Here is a 22,437-nt window from a genome sequence, read left to right as displayed (position 1 = left end):
GCCCTTTGACGCAGGCAGGGAGGTGTTTTATACTGACTTCACAGACGAGAAAACTCAAGTTCGGAAGGATTATGTCATTCACCCAAGGTGATGTGGTTAGAAAGAGGGCCGGCAAGGACTGGAGCACAGTATTCCCTGGAATGTTTGTATAAAGGCTACAACATTACAAACCCAGGGAGAGAGTGTAGATACATTCATAAACACAGACACCTCCCTTCTAGAAATTAGGCTCATGAAAATGAGAATAGAAATACAATCTCACTTTTCTGGTCAATTAATGGTCACTTCTGAGCCTCACCTTCTCAGCTTGGCCTTTCTTCAACATAGAAGTATTCCAACCTTAGTTATCTGCAGCTCTTGCATCATTTGACAAACGTGTAACCTTCTACAAACCAGAATGTCAAACAGGAGCTTCCAGTTCATCTTTGTTTTCTTGAACACTAACAGACATTCTAACAGTCTCTAGTCCTTGTATGTCATAAGCTCGGAATCTGGTGTGTTTCTTTTTCTACAAGGACAATTTCTTTGGTTAATCGCAACAGATTTAAACCCAACAGAACACAACTTTCAATGGTGCTTAAACTCTGGGTAGCCTGCTGTACTCTTTTGCTCAGCTCTGTGAGTTTTATTATTGAAGTCTGCACTCGGCTCTGACGCATCTCTAACCAGCAGCAGTATGGTTAGCTGGAGGGGGAAGAAGACGGAGAAGTCTTGTCCTCCCTCAGCCCTCATGGCTCAGTCTTGGCCCACAAGGACCCTGATTTACAGAGGAATCAGACTGCAGGGTTCTTGAATCCCATCATTTCACAAAGAGGACCTCCAAATACAAATGAAGCATCAGCTCCATTTTGCCCACACGTGTCCCTGATGAAACAGAACCAGTCCAACCAAAGCCTCTGACCAGAAGTCAGCTACTCACTGTCTACAATCCATGATCCATGATAAACCCCTTATTATGTGTCTGTAGGTTTGAAACCTGCAGTACAATAAAACAGCTACCTGTAAATTAGCTATTCATGGACTAAAGGGAAAAAGACCACATGCTCTAATAAAAAGGTGTACATAAACATTCAGAGTTATTCTTCAATAGGAGAGACATATATAAACTCAGATAAACATAACAAGAATAGCATCCAAAGTAAAGAACCTCCCCACCCCCCCCCAACCTCCACCCCCACTCCCCCTGGATGTGACAGCTACAAAGTAGCAACATGCTCAGAAAACAACTGGTGGGTTACTGTGGGGGTGTGCCCTCTCGGCAGCTAAGGACTCAGGATGGAGGCATCACAGTAACCAGTCACCTCAGCAGCTCAGCTCCCCACCAATGGGAAACACACACTTAAACACCTTGTCTTCTGTCACTTCTCATTCCAAAGCAGCCAGCTTGTGTAGTAGACGGGAGGTGAGCTCCTGAGCCGTCTGTACACTCAAATACACATGCATGGACCATATAAGGCTGAGCTCTAGTGAAGGAGTTCATGTCATTTCCAGTCACCGGCTCTGTACACGCCCACCGACTTTCTCCAGTGGGTCTGGCAAGACGCTGATGGAGTATATGATTCAGCTGGGAGTGGCTGCTAATGGCTCATTGTGAACGCTTAATTTTGCCACCAGACTGCTGGGTATAAAATGAGCCATCTCAGCATCAGAAGGGTGGGGGGCTCTAAAACCATCAAAGAAGAGTCAGGAGTGGTGCGTATCCTTCGGACCCCAAGATCCCTGCTTACTGAACCCCGTCGAAACAGGGACACACCGGAGGTGGGGCAGAGGAGAGCAGAACCAAGAGCCAGAGCAGCACACAGAGCACTGGGCTTCCCAGCCCACGGAGCAAGGACAGCTGACTGACTGCAGCCAGGAGACTTGCTTACAGAATGGGGTGCCTCCAGGCACTGAATTAGCAGGGAGTTAGGTTTGCTGACCTATGGAGTTAGAGCCCAGTGCCTTCTGGCTGAGGCTGGTAGGGGGAATGGTGGGCCTGAGGGCCTGCACAGAGAAAGGCCCGGCTGTGGGCACAGCTGAGGGGAGGCTGTCCTGGCTGGAACCATTGTGCCCGCACATTTTCTGACCCTGCTGACTTCCCTAGTAAATCCCAGAACTGTGAACATGGGTTCTGAGCTCCAGGTGGTCACTGCAATGAATTAGGGAACCCAGCTGAGCACCGAGAACTGCATGGAATGGTTGGAGGCATCATTTTTTTTTGCAAAGGGCCTTTAAAAGTTTGTGGAAAAAAAGGAATGAAAGATAATATAATTTTTCCACAAACTTTCTGAAGTCCCCTCAAACGTATGTACTAAACTTAGAATCACAAACCAGCAAGTATAGAAAGGGACTCAAATATCTGGGTGCAAACTTATGACAGGAAATTACTTGCATATTTTCACCCTCTCCATAGTGATATCCCAATTCCCCCTCCTCAACATGACCACCCTGAACCACAGGAAGAGCTGAAATCTCAAGCTATCAAAACCACTTCCTCACAAAAATCTTCACATAGCAAAACATACACTGGGTCACACTGAAGCCTTCCCTTTAGGCTAACCACTTTACCCTTGCCTCCCTTTGATCACCCTGACTGGTCTCTATAGTTAATACCTCGTTAAAATACACTGACCAGAACTGGGCACACTCTTATAAAAGAGAACGAGCGAGAATGGTGTCCATGGCCTTGGATGCCACGTTCCCTGGAACATCACGCCCCACGTTTCATACCCGTTTGTAGCTGCATGTTGCCATTCACCACAGCACTTTCCAGAAATAACTAAGTCAGCAAGCTACACAGAACAGATGTGCCGGAGGTGACAGTGGCTCATAATCAGCAAGTACAGCTGTGACTAACGGCAGACAGTGAGCGACCTGCACTGCACGGATGCCCACCAGAAACCTACCTCCACAGGGTGGTCGCTCTTGACCAACGCTACACGTGCCCTTTGCAAGGAACCATCCATGAGTTTGTGAAGTCTGAGAATGAGCTTCCGTAAGCCCATCTGCTTCAGGGCTTTGTCCACAAATGGTCTATAGATGGAAGTCCGACAGTGTCTGCTGGAGCCCACCTCTCTGCTGCAATCGGGGGCTCCCCAGCCAGCGGGCTCCTCCCCAGACTCGCACCGGGCAAGCTTCCTGGACACGCAGTCCGGGGCCTGGCTGTCAACACTGGGCTCGGGGGGCTGTCTGATTTCCCGCCCGCTTTGACCCGAAAGGTGCTCGCCTGCACTCTCCTCCCCGCTGCTGTCCAGCTCGTCCAGCTCTCCTTCCGAGTCCTCTCCCTCGTCTTCAGCTGCGTGGCCTTTGGATGGGCGAGGAGAAGGGATTTCAAACACGGGCCAGCCAATGTCTGAGAGATTCTTGATGCCCAAAACAGTGCCCATAATGCGTAATTTCTGATTTAAGTCTTTGGTGATGTTCAACCAGAGGCAGAGCGCCTGCACCCTATCCTGGAAGTCCTTGGCAGCGTATTTCTCATAGTCCTTCTGGAGAGCCTGGAGGGATGGGTAAAGTGCCTCTATGTACTCCAGCAGCTCCATTATCCGTTTGACCTGCTCAAAGGAGACCCTCTGGCGCTGGAGATGTTCATGGTAAGTTGAGCAGCCCCCAGTCTTTGCTCCCCGGGGGGCGCTACACTTCCCCTCTGCCGTAGGGCCATTCAGAGCAGCTCCGTTTCGCACCACGGCAAAGCGCCCATAGTTCACTTTGAAAGTGAGGATCTCGGTGATGATGTCAGGGATAGCCTGGCGGGCTGTGTATAGAAAGAGGTCCTGGTCGTTGATGGTCCGCCCAGCATGCCACGCCTGCAGCTCCAGCCAGATGAGCTCGTTGGAACGGTTGAACCAGAAAGCAGAGGTGTTTTCTTGTCCCCTCTGCTCCCTGTCCTTCTTCTTTGAGACGGAGGTAAGCTTTAGCAGAAGTCGTAATGTTTCAAAAAACTTTAAGCGGTCTGCGGGGCAGTCGGTCCTAGATGTCTGGCGGGCAGTTCTGGCTATGGGCACGGGTACAGACACGGGCAGCTGGGCATTGCTGCAGCCGAGGCTGAGGTAAGGCTTATGCAGATCCACGTCAGGAATGGGTTTTTTGGGCAGAGACCCACCCACGGAGTCCAACATGAACGAGCATTGCACATTTTTCTTATGGTCGCGCTCAGTTGTACGAAGAGCTGCTCGGATCTTCTTCTCTTGCTTGTAACTGTACTCGTCCACAGTCTCCACGGCTTTGCCAGCATCTTTCTGTGGAGGCTGACTGGCTGCATTCATTTTTTCTATTAGAAAAATAAACAAAAGATTAGATTCCTCTAACACATGAAGTTATTCCAGACAGGCTTAATACAATGGGTATTTGTAATGTACTTACAGTAACTTCAAGCTGTTGCTGAGGGAAAATAATACAAAATTAACGAATCAACATATATATATGACATTTCCCTTTAAAACTGCTACATGATTTTATCCATTATCTCTGCCATCTTCTCTTCTACTCCCCACTATTAGCCTAAAACTAGCGGTTTCCTCTATTCTACACATTGTTGTGAGAGTGCTGTGGAGTCAGTGCCGACTCACCGACTCTGTATAGGGTTTTCGAGCAGTGGCTAGTGAGCCTGAACTGGAGACCTTGCGGTTCAGAGCACTAGCCTACAGCGCCAAAGCAGGACTCACAGTTACCCACGAATCACCTACAATTCAGGACGGGAGAACACACAGGATGCTGGTACTTCCACGAAGCACTGGTGGTACAACAGTAAAGAGCAAAAACAAGCGAGTCCAGAAATGAGCGCCACATCTTGGGTCAAGAGGTGCTAGCAAGACCACTCCATGGGGAAAGAAGGGTCTCTGTAGTGATGTTGGGAACACTGGGTACCACATGCTGAAAAGCGAGAAACCATACACAAAAACAAATTCAAAATGGACTAAGGATCTCAATGTGCAAACTGAAACCATAAAATCACTAGGAGACAATGCAGAGATATTGCTATTAACTGGTCAATGTTAATAATGGATTATCTGTGGAACAACAAAAGCACACACAGCAAGAGGTGAACTTAATCAATGGGACCTTGCAAAAAGTAAAGCCTTTAATTCACCAGAGACTTTACCAAAGGCCATACAGACAATACTGACAGGGAGAACATTTTTGAAAACCATATATCCTATAACAATCTAATAACCAAAAAGGACATAAAAGCCAATCATAAAATGGGCAAACGACTTCGATAGACATTTCGTCAAAGAAGATATTCAAGTGGCCACGGAATACATGCAAAGATCAGTCCGATACCATTAGCCGCCAGCGATGCTAACTGAAACCACAATGACATACCATTTCATCTCCTCTAGGATGTCTTGGGCAGTCAGAAGTGCACTCAGCTCCTTAGAAGCAAGGATGGCCAGACTTCGTCTCTCAAATTGGGAACACGTCTATCACTTCACTGTCTGTCCACGTGTTTCCTGTGAGAGATGGACTCTTACACCATTCATACTGCACTGTTGTCCACCTGTCTGTCTGTGTGCTTCCGGTAAGAGATGGGACTAAATCTTATTCACTGTCTACAACGATGCCTGGTCTGTAAAGTCACTCAAAGTCAGGTTCAATTGAAAGAATGAAACAGAAATGGAGTGAGAAGGAGGAGAGGAGAGGGGGCAGACAAGAAGAAGGAGGAGACAAATGACAGAAGCAAAAAGGAGAGACTTCACTGCAGTCAATAGTGGCAGCACATGCAGCGAGGACAAAGAAAAGGAGCTGGGACAAGCTCCCAAGAAACCCGTGCTCCTCGTAGGACAGAGCCAAGCTGAAGGTCCAGCTCAGAACTCAGGAGCCTCATGCCTCCAAACAACTGTTCATTCTAAGACTCAGTGTCCTGACCAACAAAGTGGTAACTACTGGGAAAGAAAGCTAGTCATTAACTATCAGGATGACTGCTTACACTTACTGAACACGTGACACTCAAAACAGCACTCTGAGGCAAAGCTTTACAGATTCAAAACACAGTGAGGCCCAGCGATGACAGTCACAGACAGTAGTAGAGCCGGGAGTAGAGGCCAGGTCATCCTGACTGCCATGCCGCACTCGTGAATGGACACAAGCTCCACAACCATCACCCCTTCAGAGAGCAAAACAGTCACGGCCATGTGCCCACATGCTGCTTCACTGACACCTCCTCTGGTATCCACGACCAAGAATTTTGGCAAGACACAAAACAGCAGATTTCAGACATGCTAACCACACGGCATGACTGGGACATTTAAAACCAAAAATCACGAGAAACTCTGAGCTCAGCTTCCTCAGTGGAACCGACATAAAGGCACCTAACAACCACAACGTGTAAGACCAACATTCTTGATTATCATGAGATTTCAAAGCTGATATTTTGAGGTACAAAACCGTTCTTGAACTCCTGGTGTGACGCTGTAGGATCAGCACTGGACTTCAAACAAGGTTAGGAGTTCAAATCCACCAGCTGCTCCTCAGAAGCTATACAAGGTCACTAAGAGTCGGGACTCGAAGGCACAGTCTTGCAGTCCTGGTGTATTGTTTAAAGATAAGCACTGGACTGCTAACCGCAAAGTCAGCAGTTCAAACCCACAAGTCACTCCTCAGAGACTCTACCCAAGGTGACAATGAGTTGGAACTCTGGGACTGAGTGGACAGCATTCACAACAAGGACAGTTCTCGGCACATGGACGCCCTCACTGATGCAACAGGGCACAGATGACCCTGCACTACCTGGATGAAATCAGCTTTTCACCTGAAGAGCAGCAGATCCATCTCTCAGCTCCATTCCAGCTCTACAATTCTAGAATTCTATGGAACACACCTTGTTCTCTGTAGTAGAGACGCTAAAGCAAATGGAAGGAGTGAGGCGGTAACAGAGCTGAACACAAGATCTCACAGTGCAGTTTCAGAAGATAAAGTCAGATATTATAAGAAATGGGCAAAGTTGGAATTAGAAAACCAAAAGAGAAGAACACGCTTAGCAATTCTCAAGCTGAAAGACAGAGGAAAAATTCAAGTCTTGACTTGAAATACTGAAGTATTCTAGGGGCAAACTATTGAATGATGCAGAAAGCAACAAAATGGATGGAAAGAATACGGAGCCACTGGATCAAAAACAAATGGCTGATATGCAACCGTTTCACAATGCGCTGAAAAAGCGTATGCACACAAAAACTCTGGGAATAACTAGAATGCAAACTGAAACGTTTCAACAAACTGATGCAGCACTGGAGGAACTCACTCATCTATGCCAAGAAATCTACAAGACAACTACCTGGCTAAGTGATTGGAAAAGACCCATTCCAGAGAGGTGACTCAATGGAATGCAGAAATCATCGGAAAATATCATTAATATCACTTGAAAGTAAGAACTTTGCTAAAGGTAATTCAAATGCGGGTGCAACAGCACATCACAGGGAACTCTCAGAGGTTCTTAACCAAATTCAGACAAGGACATGGAATGAGGGATATCACTGCTGACATGAGATGGATCTTGACTGACAGCAGGAAATACCAGAAAGATGTTTACTTGTGTTTTATTGACTATAAAAAGACTTTTTGACTGTGTGGATCATAACAAGCTATGGACAACATTGTGAAGAATGAGTATTCTGCAACATTTAATTGTGCTCATGTGGAGCCTGTACATAGACCAAGAGGTAGTTGTTAGAACAGAACAAGGGAACACCAAATAGTATAAAATTGAGAAAGGTGTATGCCATAGTTGTATTCTTGCACCACACTTATTCTATCTGTATGCTGTGCAAATAATGCAAGAAGCTGGACTATATGAAGAAAAACGTGGCATCAGGATTAGAGAAAGACTCGTTAACAACCTGCGCTATGCAGATGCTGCAACCTTGCTTGCTGAAAGCAAAGAGGACTTCAGATACTTACTGATGAAGATCAAAGACCACAGCCTTCAGTATGAGTTGCAACTCAATGTAAAGAAAACATAAGTCCTCACCACTGAACTACTAAATAACATCATGATACATGGAGAAAAGATTGAAGTTGTCAAAGACTTCATATTGTTCAGATCAACCATCAACACTCATGGAGGCAGCCATCAAGAAATCAAAGGATATATTACATTCAGCAAATGTAACAGAATAGTATTACATAGTATCACATTCGGCAAATGTAAAAAAAAAAAAAAATGATCTTCGACATCACAAGCAAAGATGTCAGTCTGAGGACTAAGGTGTGCCTGACCTAAGTCATGCTATTTTCCCTAGCGTCATATGCATGTGAAAGCTGGACACAAATAGGAAAGACCACAGAGGAATTGATGCATTTGAGTTAAGGTGTTGGAGGAGAGTATTAAGAGTACCATGGACTTCCAGAAGAACAAACAATTCTGTGTTGGAAGAAGTACAGCTAGAATGCTCCTTAGAAGCCAAGATAGCCAGACTTTGTCTCTCATACTTCAGAAATATTATCAGGAGGGACGAGTCCCAGGAGAAGGCTATCATGCCTGGTAAAGTGGAGGGTAAAGAGGAAGACCCCCAATGAGATGGATTGACACCGTGGCAGCATCAGTGGACTCAAGCGTAGCAGTAATTGTAAGGATGGCCCATGACAGGGCAGTGTTTTGTTCTAGTGTGTATAGGGTCGATATACAGCACCTAAAAACAAACAACGAAATAAACACTGAATAGGAAAGAGACCAGCTCCCTGCTCCTCCACCTTGCACAGAGCCCATCACAGAGAGAGCTGACGACTGGCAGGCTGACTGAATGAAGAGTGAACCATGGACCACCGTGAGCACTGTACTCTATCACACTCAGCTGACCCTCTAGTCCTTGTGGGAAAAACAGACCACCAGGAAAGCCAGATCCAAAAACAATCCTGCAACCATTCAGTATCGGGCCTTACAGAAGCTGTTTTAAAATCCTGGGTCTCAAGCTTCTTAATTATAAAATGGGGGCACTGTGTCCTTAATTCCTCTCCTAAAATATTACAGAGCAGCAAGTGAAGGCCAAGGGGCTGTAGCTCGGGCAATTCCTCACCTTACCACCAGAGAGCAAACTTCTGTTCAGCATCTAATACAGATCCAGTAGCTAGCTGTTGCTGCCTCTGAGATGTTTCTTAGAGAAAACTGCTAAAAACTGCTTGTAAAGACAACAAATTGCAAGGGGAAGATATTAAGTTTCCAAATGGTAAATCCAGGCAGCAAGTTCATATTCAGAGGAAAGGAATGCCCTCCACCTCTGAGAAATCCGTCTTGGGGTGAGATTTCTAGTTCACTCAAGCAGATACCTATAATAGAACCTGTTTCTCTTCCCGCCTTCATTCCAAGGAACTGATGACAGACACACAGAGTGAATATGCCAACTAACACCCATGAGACAGAGAGGTGGTGACGAAATATGTGGGAAGAGGGACCTGTCCAACGAAGGAAGATGCTGGAGGATTTGCTGTAGGGCGGGCACTCGGCTAAAAGCAACAGGGTAATGGTTCAAGACCTGAAGGCTTTGGTGAGCTGCGCCTCCACCCCATGCCATGGAGTAAAGGAGGCAGCAGAAAGGGTGGCTGTGCCCTACAAGGAGGAAGCAGACAATGAAAACAGAGCTCCAGGCAGCCTCTCAGGACACAGCCCTCCCTGGATTCTGAGATTGCCCAGCAGGAAGAAAGGAAACAGGGCCTTCTGCCCGTGCTCGAAGGTGTGGGGCTTGTCTGGTCATAGTGAGGAATGAGTAAATGGCCCAGGACACAGGACGACTTGCTGGTGACTAATGGGAAGTGCAGGTAGCAGGCTGGCTAGGGAATACTGAGGACGGAAGCCGGTGTCTCTCTCTCAGAATGCCCAGCTCCTCTCTTCTGGGTAGACAGACTCCAGAAATGTCAGCCTAACAGAGTAAGAGAACAAAACCAGGCGACCACTCTTGGGTCAACCAGAGCCATGCAAATCCCGCAGGTAACTGACTTCAGTAATTCTGCAGGGCAGCGCTTGCCGTATTTGAAGAATTTTGCTACCCTTTATTAACAATACGAGGGGCTTCAAAACGTTTGTGGAACTACAAGGAACCAGAGAGAGCCATGCCCTCTCGTGTGCCGTCTTTTCAAGCAGGAGGCTTACCTTTCAAACTGGACCGGCTGGCTGGCCTCCCGACAGTATTCCTCTGGTGTTTGGCTGACAGCCGTTTCATCTGTCGCGGTGTGCTGGGGGGCGAGGTACTATACAGATTCTCTGTGTTTGTTTCATCTGAAAAATCTTCCAGGTCCGATTCTGAAGTCTTGCAAGCTGTATCTCCCAACTGGCACTCCTCCCTGTGAAAGACAGTGGGTAGTGAAACATTTAGTAACACGTCAAGGGAATTCAGACTCAGTGACTTGTGACTTGTGCTGCCTTTCTACGGCTACGCCGCCTGGTCCTCGCTAGCAGACTCTTGCTCCTGGACGTTTACGCTTGTGGAATCGCAGACAACCTTCTGCTTATGAGAGGTGGGGCGCGGGTGGGGTGGCTGCCGCTGACACACCACTCACAAGTGCTTCAAACGTAGAAGTGATGGGAGATTTGGTTTAGAACGGTTTGTAACATAAATAAAAATGAAAACTTCTGGATGAAGGCGGAAAAATAGAGGAAAGGATTAGATAATACAAATCAGACGGTTGAAAATGTACTTGTCAGCTAGGTTGACGGGCTTAGCTGATGCGTGGGCAAGTCCAGCCCTGCCCCGAACCTCAGCGCCTCAGAAAGTCAAGTAGCACTATGTGCAGCCCACACAGATGGGTCAGCTAAGTGCCTATATCTATGTCCCACGATGACCTGACCACACCACAGTGCAGAGCTCAGGTTGGGGGGCTTGGGGGTACTCAACACTGGAGGCAAGAAAGGAATGCAATTCCTCATTAACGGGCCGATGGAAACGCGCGCTGCCAAGTCCCTATCCGCAGTCAGCTTCTCCAATAACACCACTATTGTGATAGGATTCTGTTTTTGCTAATCTAACAAAAAAAACCGTAATGCTAAGAAACTGAAAACAAAAATAATTCCGAGAGAATACACTCTAAGAAATCGATGATGAAACGTCTCCCAAATATGTATCATCACAATCTAGCTCATACTGAACAGACCTTGTAAAACGGCTTCATACTGCACAAGCGGAACTTCACACTGGATCCCCGATGTCCTAGCTAATTATATCTTGATCTAAAACCAAAGCTGGTTCAATACAGAGCAGGAAGAGGTAACCCCCCTGCCACCAATCCTTGTCAAAGAGCTTTATGATGCTTTAGAAAGTCTTTGGTGCCTAAAGCAGACCGAGATCAGGCTTACTGGGCACACAGACTGGTGGAGTCCAGAGACCATGGTCCCTGCTCACCCTGTAGGTCTTGAACTCCCTCCTGCAGCTCAATTTTCAACCAAGCAATAGATAGGCACGTAGTAGGGACAGCAAAGCTAGTGAGGTGCATGTTCAACCATCAGAGATCAAAAGGGCAGCATCTGCCCAGGGACAAATTTCATGAATGCGGGAAGAAAGGGAATGGAGACAGGCAGGAAGTGGCATCATTGATGTTACCTGGAAGGACTGCCATCATTCTGATGAAACTAAGTGTCTGATTTGTGGAAAGTAAAACTGATGATCTGCTCTGTAAACCTTCATGCAATTCACAATACAAAGTTTTCTTTTTTAAAGTGTATGATAGCATTATTAATGAACTTGACTGACAATTAAAACTTCAGAAGTTATGGCTCAAGAAATAATGCTGGAGACTTTCATAAATTTACAGTGCAGACAGTCAAAACTGATTGTTTTCATTGGAGAAGGCTGCTCCAGCCATCGGCTGCCCTAGTCACAGTAAGATATGCATGTTACCTGTTGTCTACCACCACCCACCACCCCACCTCCGCCACTGCCCAAACCAACAAAATCAAACCATGAACAAGTTTTCATTCATCTATTCCCTTAGGTCTACCACATTTACTACTCAGGTATCATAATCAACAAACAATTAATGCAGCTTTATAGATGACCCTGACATTTCTCCTATCAGTTTCTTCTATACTCCTGCTCCGAGTTCACCAGGATGACTAAAGGCGATGGTGAGAAATGCCAAGGCAGCCTGTTTCAGGTTATGTCTGAGTTAGCACAGGCTTAAAGTCCCTGAGGGGCACAAAGAGTTAACATGCTCAGCTGCTAATTGAAAGTTTGGAGGTTCAGGTCCAACCAGAGGCACCTCGTAAGAAAGGCCCAGCAATTTACTTCTGAAAAAAGAAGCCATTGAGAACTCTAGAAAGCCCAAGTTCTACGGTGGCACACATGGGGTCCCCACGAGTCAGTGTCGACACCGTAGCATATGTTGGTTTTAGCATACAATCAGGCTTTCTGGCACAGTGGGCCTTGGTTCAAATTCTGGGGATGATGCTAACGGCCACGTGGGCCTTTTGAAAGTTATTAGACATCTCTGCACGGCACGTCTGTAAACTAAGGATACTAATCTTAGACTTCACATTTACTAGGATCAAGTCCAATACTGTATGGCTGGTGGCGCAGTGGCTAAGCGCTCAACCGCTAAATGAAAGTCAGTAGTTCAAACTCTGTAGAAGAGTGATTGTCAGTCTTGTAAACTCTACGGGGCAGTTCTGCTCTGTCCTACTGGACATCATCCAGTTACCGCGTCAGAATCAACTTGATGGTAGTGATTCTGGTTGTTGGTTTAACCCAGCAAGTTCACTGGAAAACTAGCAGAGACGGCTAGGTGGTAAAATGCATGAGGGCTGGGCAGGAGGAATCCCAGCAGGTATAAAGCTGTGGACAGACACACACGCTCTCAGCACACACCTCTGTGGTGACAAGGGAGAGACACCTCTAGCCCAGCATTCCTGGACAAGTCACTGTGTAACTGATAATGAGAAGACGACCAATTTAGACCTGGCCAGGTCTTCCTTCTGAAATATCTCAGGAAATTTAATTGGAGAGATTAAAAAAGTCAAGTCAAGCAAAATACTGAAAACTATAAGGCTGTGCAAACTGCTAAGAGACCAGCCAACATATGAAACGGTACGTGTTACAAGTACTTGAACAGAAATGAGTAGATGAATGAAGGAAGGAATGCAAAGCATGAGCAGAAGAAGATTTCGCTGAAGAGAGACTGACAATGGTCAGACTTCAGTGACCCCGTCTCTGAATGTCAAGCTCCCTGACCGGAGCGCGCGGAGGAGCTGGTTTCCCAAAATAAACGAGTGCATACCCCTGTTGGATCTACATATCACAGAAGAGAGTCTTTAGCTTTAGCAGATCAAGAGTATTAAAAAGCACGTTATAAAACAGGTTAACATTTTTTTGTTGTTGTTAAAGCTTTTATTGTAAACTGAGTGATAGTTTACATGGGAAAACATTGGCTGTACACCATTATTTCATTGCAATGATTAAAATCTCCTCCGTGCATCATCTTTCACCAGTATTTGCTTCCATTCCCTCTGTTTTTGTCTTTTTGGGGGCAGGATGTACATACAAACACTCAGGCATATATAATAATTTAAATGGCCAAAGGGCACATTCTGCAAGCCTGGTTCCTGCCCGCCAACACCCAGTCCCCCTCTTTCCACGAGTCCAGAGTCCTCAGTTGCTCACTCTCTCTATGCCCTCTCATCTCTACCTCCATCTCTAGTGTCGCTGCTTCTCTGGATAGGGTCCCACATTCCACTCATGCTTTTCTCCCTTGATGGTCCTAAGGTCCTCTGTTTCTGGACGGTAAGATTAACTACTCCCTGTTTTTGTTGCAAAACTTCTACCTTTACAGTTGGGACAGTCGCAATTATTCATAACAATTACTCACTATAGAATCATGAGAATCTTATCCCCATCTTCTTTCACCAGACCCATCTAGACAAGATTAAATCTATTCAGTGGGGACTCGACTTCCCCCTGCATACTCTTAAACTAAATTCCCTCTTGAAAACTTGTAAGCCAGTCACTTTGTGCCTTTATTGTCCCCTCATTTTAGGTAGCCAATGCCTAAATTGCCTGTCCCTAACTACCCTGTATACAGAGGGGATAGGATTAATACTTGATGTGACAACTCCTTCCCTCTCAGTTGGTATTTTGAGCTACTACATCCATAAATATAGGCCAAGTTCATCAAACTGTAGCCATCTACACTCATTTCCTTTATCAAAAATTTGTTTTGTTTTGTTTTTTCATCTTCCTCTAATCGAGTTCTGATTTATCAAGCCATTGAAGCTAGGTCAGATGGGTACTATCTGCAAGTTTCAGCAATCTTGTGTGACTCCCCTCACTTCTTATCAGCTGGATGCTTCATTCTCAGCTCTAGCCCTCCATGGCTAAGTCCTTGACCATGGGCTCAGGAGTCCCTAGGTCTCACCACACTTCGGACCAACCAGCCCTTCCTCTTCTCTCTCTCATCTCCAGGTCGACGGGAGTCTATGGAACGTGGCTGAACTCAGCCTATATCTTCATTGCTGCCTTTCCTCTTCTTCTACCTACCAGGAGAACCAATGTGGTCATGCAGCAAGTTTACATGCCTGCTCATGTGTTCCCTCCCTTTTGAGCTGCAGTCTTGGATGGGGGTTTGTCCGGAAGGGATTTGACTGCTTGCCTTCAAGACTCCCGAGTGAACAACTTGCTTGTTCTTGTAGTAACCAATCATACTGCCATTTTTGTTTTGGATTTTTCCTGATGATCTTTCTTTGAAGATGTTTCTTCTGTTGCTCTAGCTGTTACAGGCTGGTCTGCTTGTCCTTGCTAGTGGGAATGTCCCACCTCATAAGATTCTGGATGGGACTCAGGATTCCACCTAAGGTCCTATACACTGCAAAGGCTCCACAAGAGGCAAGTTCTAGAACCCTTTTTAGGTATTCCAGTCAGTTACAGGCTGAAGATGGGCTTACAAGCTTTCTGTAACCATGTTTCCTGACATTCCTTCCTATCCCACTCAACAGTCTATTTTACAATAGAAGGCAAGGAAACCAATATTCATAAGACAGTCAAGCATCTTAGTAATATTTCCCTTCTTCAGACTCTGCCTTGATCCCTGTATCACAGAGCCCTGTTGTTCCAAGGTTGACTATACATCCTATTTACCTCTGTCCCATTTAGTCCCTGCAAACCTAAAACAGGTTAACTTTCATGAGGAATTTAATTTGGAAAAACAAGAAAAGATATTTATTTGTGCTATGTGCTATACTGTCTTCCAAACTGTGGGCAAATTATTTCTCCACACATGGAAGAAACTTAGTTGGCTGCATTTTAAAAATCAAAGTAGAAGAATAAACAAATCCCTATAGTAATTCAACAGTTAAATATTTCTTTTTCAAATCTATATCTATTGCATAAAAATAAAAAAAATCTTACTCTTTGTAGCTTCATATGGACACAACAAAGCCTAAAAGGACTTCAAAGCATTTCCATGCGATTTGATTATTCTAACAGCAAACATTAGAGAATCACACTGAAGTAAAGATGTCACCATCATAAACACCACTGGCAAGGCGACCTTTCACAAAATCCACTTCACCCCTCAGGCATCAGAGACCGTGAAGACGGGAAAAACGCCCTGTATTTATTAAATGGACAGATTTACTGTGTTAATGTGTATGTGAAAGCATCATTTCTTCTATTTGTAATAATATCAGTTTAACATGTAAATAGAATTAGATAAATTAAAATGCATATATTTTTAATGCATTTTATAACAAGCATCACACAATGGTCAAGCTATGTAAGGCTTGACTTAACTCAGTCAAGACAAGACAGTGTTTGTTCACAGTAGCTGGAAATGTTATTGGCTTATGCTGCATCCAAGTAATTTAGTAACTTTATGACACGCAAGAACAAAGTCCAACACCATTTAAGGGAATAACAAGAATTAAAAAAAAAAAAAAAATGAAGTCTACCATCTTATCAATAAACCTCATAAGGTCTGCCATCCTATCAAAAATTACCAAAGAAGGAGAATACGACCCAAACCAAAAGAAAAATACATGAATAGGAACAGAAGACACCGATATAATGCAAATGAAATTGATAAAGATAAGCGATATCTCAAAAGGAAAACACTTTGCCCGGGTTGAACAGTGTGTTAGATAGACATGGAGGAAGAAAAGGCAACCTGACCTCACAGCAAAGCACCTATTCAAACTAGAGCCAAGAGAAAAGAAGGGGTGGAAAGATACCAAAAGCCAAAGTAGCATAAACTGTGGGTAAAATCAGGCAGCCTAGAGTGTACCACTGGGAATTGAGAAGAAGGGAAGGGAGGCACATTAAACATCATTGAAGAAGTAAAGGCTGAAAACATTCCCAATTTAAAGAAAACCACAGCAGCTCAATGGACCCTGAGCAGAACCACCTTAAAGATGAAATCATACCAATGCACATCATAAACTGATGAAGACTTCTTCATCTCACGTACTTGGGACAAGACATCAGGAGGGACCAGTTCCTGGAGAAGGAAATCATGCTTGGTCAAGTAGAGGGTCAGCAAAAATAAAAGGGATGTATGGTGGATACAACACACAAACAGAAGACATGCAACAAGATGGACTGACGAGGTGGCCACAACAATGGGCTCAAACACTGCAACAGCTGTGCGGAGTGTGCTTCATCCGGTTGTACACACAGGGCTGCCGTAAGTCAGAGCTGACTCGACAGCACCTAACAACCACCACCAAGTGAGGAAGACAAAACTCTTAGAAGTAATATAAAGGGGAGGGAGGACCAGAACGTAGAAGTTTATTTCTTTTGATGAAATTTAGACATAAAATCTAGGAAAACAAACACTAGTGGTAAGTTCAAGAGAGCCTGAATTTCAGTCAACTAACCCGAAAGCATCGCAAACCTCATTTTGAAATAGCTCATGTGAGATGAGCTAATGTGGTCACCTGACTGGGTCAGAATGCTTACATGGATTCCTGTTATTCTGGAGAAGAATTCTGTGAAAGGTCTGCATCACTTGCTCTGGAACATTTTTCTAACTGGTGTTTAAAGACGTACAAACCAGAAAAGTTTTTCTGATATGAAACTTCTGACAGTCACATACACATACACTTCACTCTTTTAACATAAAAACCTTGCTGAAATGCTGTTCGCTTAGTACTAGGATCTGGTCTAAGAAAAGAAGGTCTTGAACTCAATCCAATGGGGTTTGGGGCAGTTTTTAAGTGGAAAATGTGTGGTGGGAAAAACATAAAAACGAAAATTCCAGCAATGTGGGGTTTAACAGTTCTGCTGTGACATCTCAGGGAAACCACATGGGTGCCTGAAATATCTCATGTGTAAATTGAGACGCAGCTGGATCTGATGGGCTCAAATATGTGCGGTTCAGCAGAAACTGTAAAAACAAGAACTTCATTGAAAGTGCTTTAGCCCAACTCTTCAATAGAAGGGGATTTTATTCACTTAGGAAGTAACAGTGCTGACTTGTGTGAGAGTTTCTCCTCTCCCTTCCCCCTCCCCATTCACCTAGTCTTTACTGGGTCATTATGAAAAGGAGACGCCTGCAGCTCTGCTGACACACAGGGTTGAATGCTGGGCAGCTGATCCAAAGGCTGGTGGTTCAAACCCACCCACTGCTCCCCATAGGAGAAAATTGAGGCTGTTTGCTTCCATAAAAAGATTTATAACTTCAGGAAACCTATGTAGTAGTAAGTAGTTCTCTATCTTACAGGGACGCTAGGAGTTGACTTGGTTTTATGCTATTGAGAAAGAGGAGAGGTGAAGGAATGCAAAGGGAATTAATTTCCTAGATTTAAAAAATTACTTATATTTGCTTGCCCTGCAGCATAAATAATATGGAAGAAATCTGTATTTGTGCCCATTCCAAACACAGGTGACCCAATGGAATGCAGAAATCTGACAATATCTTTGATACCCCATGCGAGTAAAGTTTTACTGAAAGTAATACAGAAGCAGCTGCAAGCATACAGTGACAGAGAACTTCCAAAGGTTCAAGCCGGATTCAGAATAGGCCGTGGAATGAGGGAAATCATTGTTGATGTCCGATGGATCTTGGCTGAAAGCAGAGAATATCAGAAAGATGTATACCTGTGCTTTATCAGAAAGATGTATACCTGTGCTTTATTGACTACGCAAAAGCTTTTGATTGTGCGGATCATGACAAGCTATGGACAACATTGCAAAGTATGAGTATTCCAGAACACTTAATTGTGCTCATGACGAATCTGTACCTGGACCAAGAAGCAGTTGTCTGAACAGAACATGGGAACACTGAATGGTTTAAAATTAAGAAAGGTGTATGACAAGGTTGTACACCATACTTATTTCACCATACTTATTCAACCTGTAGGATGAGCAAATAATCCAAGAAGCTGGGTATATGAGGAAAAATGTGGCATCAGGATTGGAGGAAGACTCATTAACAACCTGCGATATACATATGATACAACCTTGCTTGCTGAAAGTGAAGATGACTTAAAATACTGATGAAGACCAAAGACCACAGACTTCCATATGGATTGCATCTCAATGTAAAGAAACCAAAAATCCTCACCACTGGACCAATAAACAACATTCTTATCAACAGTGAAAAGATTGAAGTTGTCAAGGACTTCATTCTTCTTGGATCAACCACCAACACTCATGGAAGCAGCAGTCAAGAAATCAAATGACATACTGCATTTGGCAAATCTGCTGCACAAGACCTTTTTAAAGTGTTAAAAAGCAAAGATGTCAGCTTGAGGACTAAGATGCGCCTGACCCAAGCTGTGGTATTTTCAATAACCTCATATGCATGTGAAAACTGGACAGTAAATAAGGAAGACCGTAGAAGAACTGATGCTTTTGAGTTGATGTTGGAGGAGACTATTGAAAGTGCTATGGGCTGCCAAAAGAACCAATAGATCCGCTTTGGAATAAGTGCAGCCACAGTGCTCCTTGGAGACCAAGATGGCCAAACTTTGTCTGTCATACTTCAGACATGTTGTCAGGAGGGACCAGTAGCTGGAGAAGGATATCATGTTTGGTAAGGTGGAGGGTCAGAGAAAAAGAGGAAGACCCCCAGAGAGATGGATTGGCAAAGTGGAAGCATCAATGGGCTCAAGAATGACAACAATTGTGATGTAGGCTCAGGACCAGGCAGTATTTCGTTCTGCTGTACATAAGGTCATTATGAGTCAGTACCAACTTGATGGCACCTAACAACAACAAAGTCAGGTCGGAGGGTATGGTTGGCTCATATGGCAGAAGCATTCCTAAGAACTCAGCTGGTCTTTGGGATCAGCCTACAGTGGAGTCATGACCAACTTACTTCCAGGTGAATGACCAAAACTCGAGCTTATCCAACTTGAATTATTTAACTTTACAAAAGTAACTCTTGGTTACTTTTTAGGACACACATGCAGACTTTTTCACAAAAAAACCCACCTTTTGTTGTTGTTGTTGTTTAAGAACTTATTTAAAAATGTTTTCCTATAGGAGTGAATTAGAAATGAACAGGAAACCATCTCCTGTCCAGAACCTCAGCTCCATGAGAGCAGAGCTTGTCCATCTTCTTTATCGCCGTCATTTCCCAGTGTCCACGACATGCCTGGGCAGACGATGTGCCAAATAACCAGTGGTGCTGTAAGTTAATGCACTAGACTGCAAGGTCAGTCTAAACTGCCAAATCAGCAGTTCAATTTCACCAACTGTTCCTTAGAAACCCTACACAGGGTTGCTATGAGTTGAAACTGACTCAACGGCACTTAACAACCACAACAATACATGAATGGCATCCTGGTATGGCACTGTAGGATAATTCATGGACTACTAACTGCAAGGTTGGCAGTTCAAACTCACCAGTCACTCCTTGTAAACCCTATACAGGTTTGCTCCGAGCTGGAAGCAATTTGATGGCACTTAGCCACAACAAATCAACATTCTCCAGAAAATACATTGATTTATGATGCCTGGATTTTGTCATGATCTAGATTTCACTAAAGTACAGTCACATGTCACTATTTTGATCAAGGTCATTTATAAAGCTACAAAAATTAAAGAATGTCTGTTTCTGACGATAGTATTCCTTAAGCGATAATTGTAGCCTGGGCTGCTGGGATCCACTGCCCAATACAATGAAGACGTGATGCACTGCTAAGACTACGGCTCTGAGGTCAGATGAACCTGGCCTGAAAGCTGATGCCACACTGCTTAGAAGTGAGAAGATAAATTCCAACCAAATTATTATGTTTTCTTGCATAAGAATCGTTCTATCTTAACGATGCCAATGGGACCGGTGGTAGGTCAATTTATAACAGATACCAAAAGCATTACAACGGAAACGTGGTGGGGCAGACTGTTACTTTGGTGAACCCTCAACAAACCACATAGTGACAATCATCTCTAGAACCTGGGATGATCCTGTGGCCTGCTTTAACCAACAGAATGTAGCACAAATGAAAGTCCATCTAGACCTCGGCCTTTGTACTCAGGGGCATGCTAACCACAATGAAGAAGTCCAACGGCATGGAGACTTGCAATGGTGTTTGAAGGCCAAGATCCCCAGGTGGTGAGGCTGCGTGGAGGAGGACATGGCTAAGTCAGAGCCCGTGAGCATCCAGCTGAGAGCCAGCACCAATTTCTTAGCCCAGGGAGGGAGGCTATTTTGGACCTTCCAGCTGTCCCTAGAACCTGGCCAACAACACGAGAAGCTTAACTACCCAACTCCATGACAGATTCATGGTTTTCATTTTAAGCCACTAAGTTTTCACTGCCACACATACAAACCTTAAACATTTTATTTTCCCTAACCCCATGAAGACACAGCCACTTAGTAAAGGGCCACATCCTTGATTTTAGGGCCAGCCCACGATGGATGTCATAACCAGACTTCATGGTCCACAGCTACATCGTATCATCAGCTTCAATTTCCATTCTCCACTATTTTTTGAAAAAAACAATATAAAGACTTTGGTGGAGAAATTTTTATCCAGATTTAAATGATTTTTCCTCTTTCTTTTATAGTTCACGTCTGTATCTATTTTGAGGACAGGAATATGGTATGCAACTCACCTATATTGAGAAATTAAAAAGTATTTCAAGTTAGTTTACACAGAAACTACAATTCACTTTTTTTGTTTGTTTGTTTTTAAGATTTTTATTGTGGATTGAGAGAAAGTTTACAGGGCAGATCATCAGTTTTACATTCAACAAATCATACACCTTGTTTCATTACAGTGATTATAATCGCTCCATGTACCATCAGTTAACAGTATTTCTATCCACATTAGTTGTTTAAAACAAACAAACAAACAAAAAAACACTCAGGCATATATAATAATTTAAATCTCCAAAGGGCACATTCTGCAAGTCTGCCTCCAGGCCACCAGCTCTTAGTCCCTCTCTTTCCATGAATCTGGAGTCCTCAGGCGCGCCCCCTTCTCAATGCCCCCATCTCTGTCTCTGTCTTCTCGACTTCTGTGGATACGGTCCCAGCATTCTGCTTGTGCTCTTCTCCCTTGATGGTCCTAGGGTCCTCTGCTTCTGGACTAGAAGATTACCCAACCCCGTATTTTTGTTACAAAACTTCTACCTTTACAATTGTGACAGTTGCAATTAGTCATGATAACAATTATTCACTCCTGAATCTTACGAATCTTATCCCCATCTCTTTTCACCACACCCATCTAGATAAGATGACAGCTATTCAGTGGGGACTCCTTCTTTCCCCCTATACTCATAAACTCACCTCCCTCTTAAAAGCTTGTAAGCCAGTCACTTCGTGCCTTTATTACTCCCTCATTTTAGGTAGTCAATGTCTAAGTTGCCCATCCCTATCTACTCTGTGTACAGAGGGGATAGCATCGATGTCTGATATGAAGACTCCTTCTCTCTCTGTTGGTATTTAGAGTTACTATCCCTCTGAGTATAAGTCAGGTTCATCAAATTGTAGCAATTCACCTTGTTTCCCTTATAAAAAAACAGGTGTGGGTTTTTTTGTTGTTTTTTTTTGTTTTTTTTTTTTGTAATCTTCCTCCAGTCGAGTTCTGATTATCAAGCCATCGAGGAATATGTCAAATAGGTACTGTCTGCAAGTTTGGGTGTTCTTGTGCATCTCCCCTCACTTCTATCAGCTGGATGCTTCACTCTCAGCTCTAGCCCTCTGTAGCTATGTCCTTGTCCATGGGCTCTACTGTCCTCAAGTCTCACCACACTTTGGATCAACCAGCCCTTCCTCTTCTCTGTCTCATCTCCAGGTCAACGGGAGTCAATGGACTGTAGTTAAACTCAGCGCAGTTCTTCATTGCTGCCTTTCCCCCTCTTCTACTCACCAGCAGATCAATGTGGTCAGCAGCATGCTGACATGCTTGTTTGTGTGTTCCCTTTGAGTTACAGTCTTAGAAGGGAGTTTGTCCTGAAGGAACTTGATTGCTTACCCTAAAGGCTTCCTGGAGAACAGCGTGCTTATTCTTGTTGTAGCCAGTCATGCTGCCATTTTGTTTTGGTTTTTCCTGATGACCTTTCTTTGAAGATGTATCTTCTGTCACTCTAGCTGTTC

General features: G+C 44.3%; 1 protein-coding gene across 1 annotated transcript in view; it reads right to left on the bottom strand.

The window, feature by feature from the left end:
- MAP3K4 (mitogen-activated protein kinase kinase kinase 4) overlaps positions 1–22,437 on the bottom strand; it is a 206,409-nt gene that overhangs the window by 112,809 nt on the left and 71,163 nt on the right. The window contains 2 exon segments of the mRNA XM_006868489.1: positions 2,886–4,249; positions 10,061–10,251. Coding sequence (XP_006868551.1) covers positions 2,886–4,249; positions 10,061–10,251 — 1,555 coding nt within the window.

This window comes from Chrysochloris asiatica, unplaced genomic scaffold, assembly GCF_000296735.1.
Source record: "Chrysochloris asiatica unplaced genomic scaffold, ChrAsi1.0 scaffold00117, whole genome shotgun sequence".
Classification (NCBI taxonomy): Eukaryota; Metazoa; Chordata; class Mammalia; order Afrosoricida; family Chrysochloridae; genus Chrysochloris; species Chrysochloris asiatica.
This window is presented reverse-complemented; position numbering and strand designations above follow the sequence as displayed.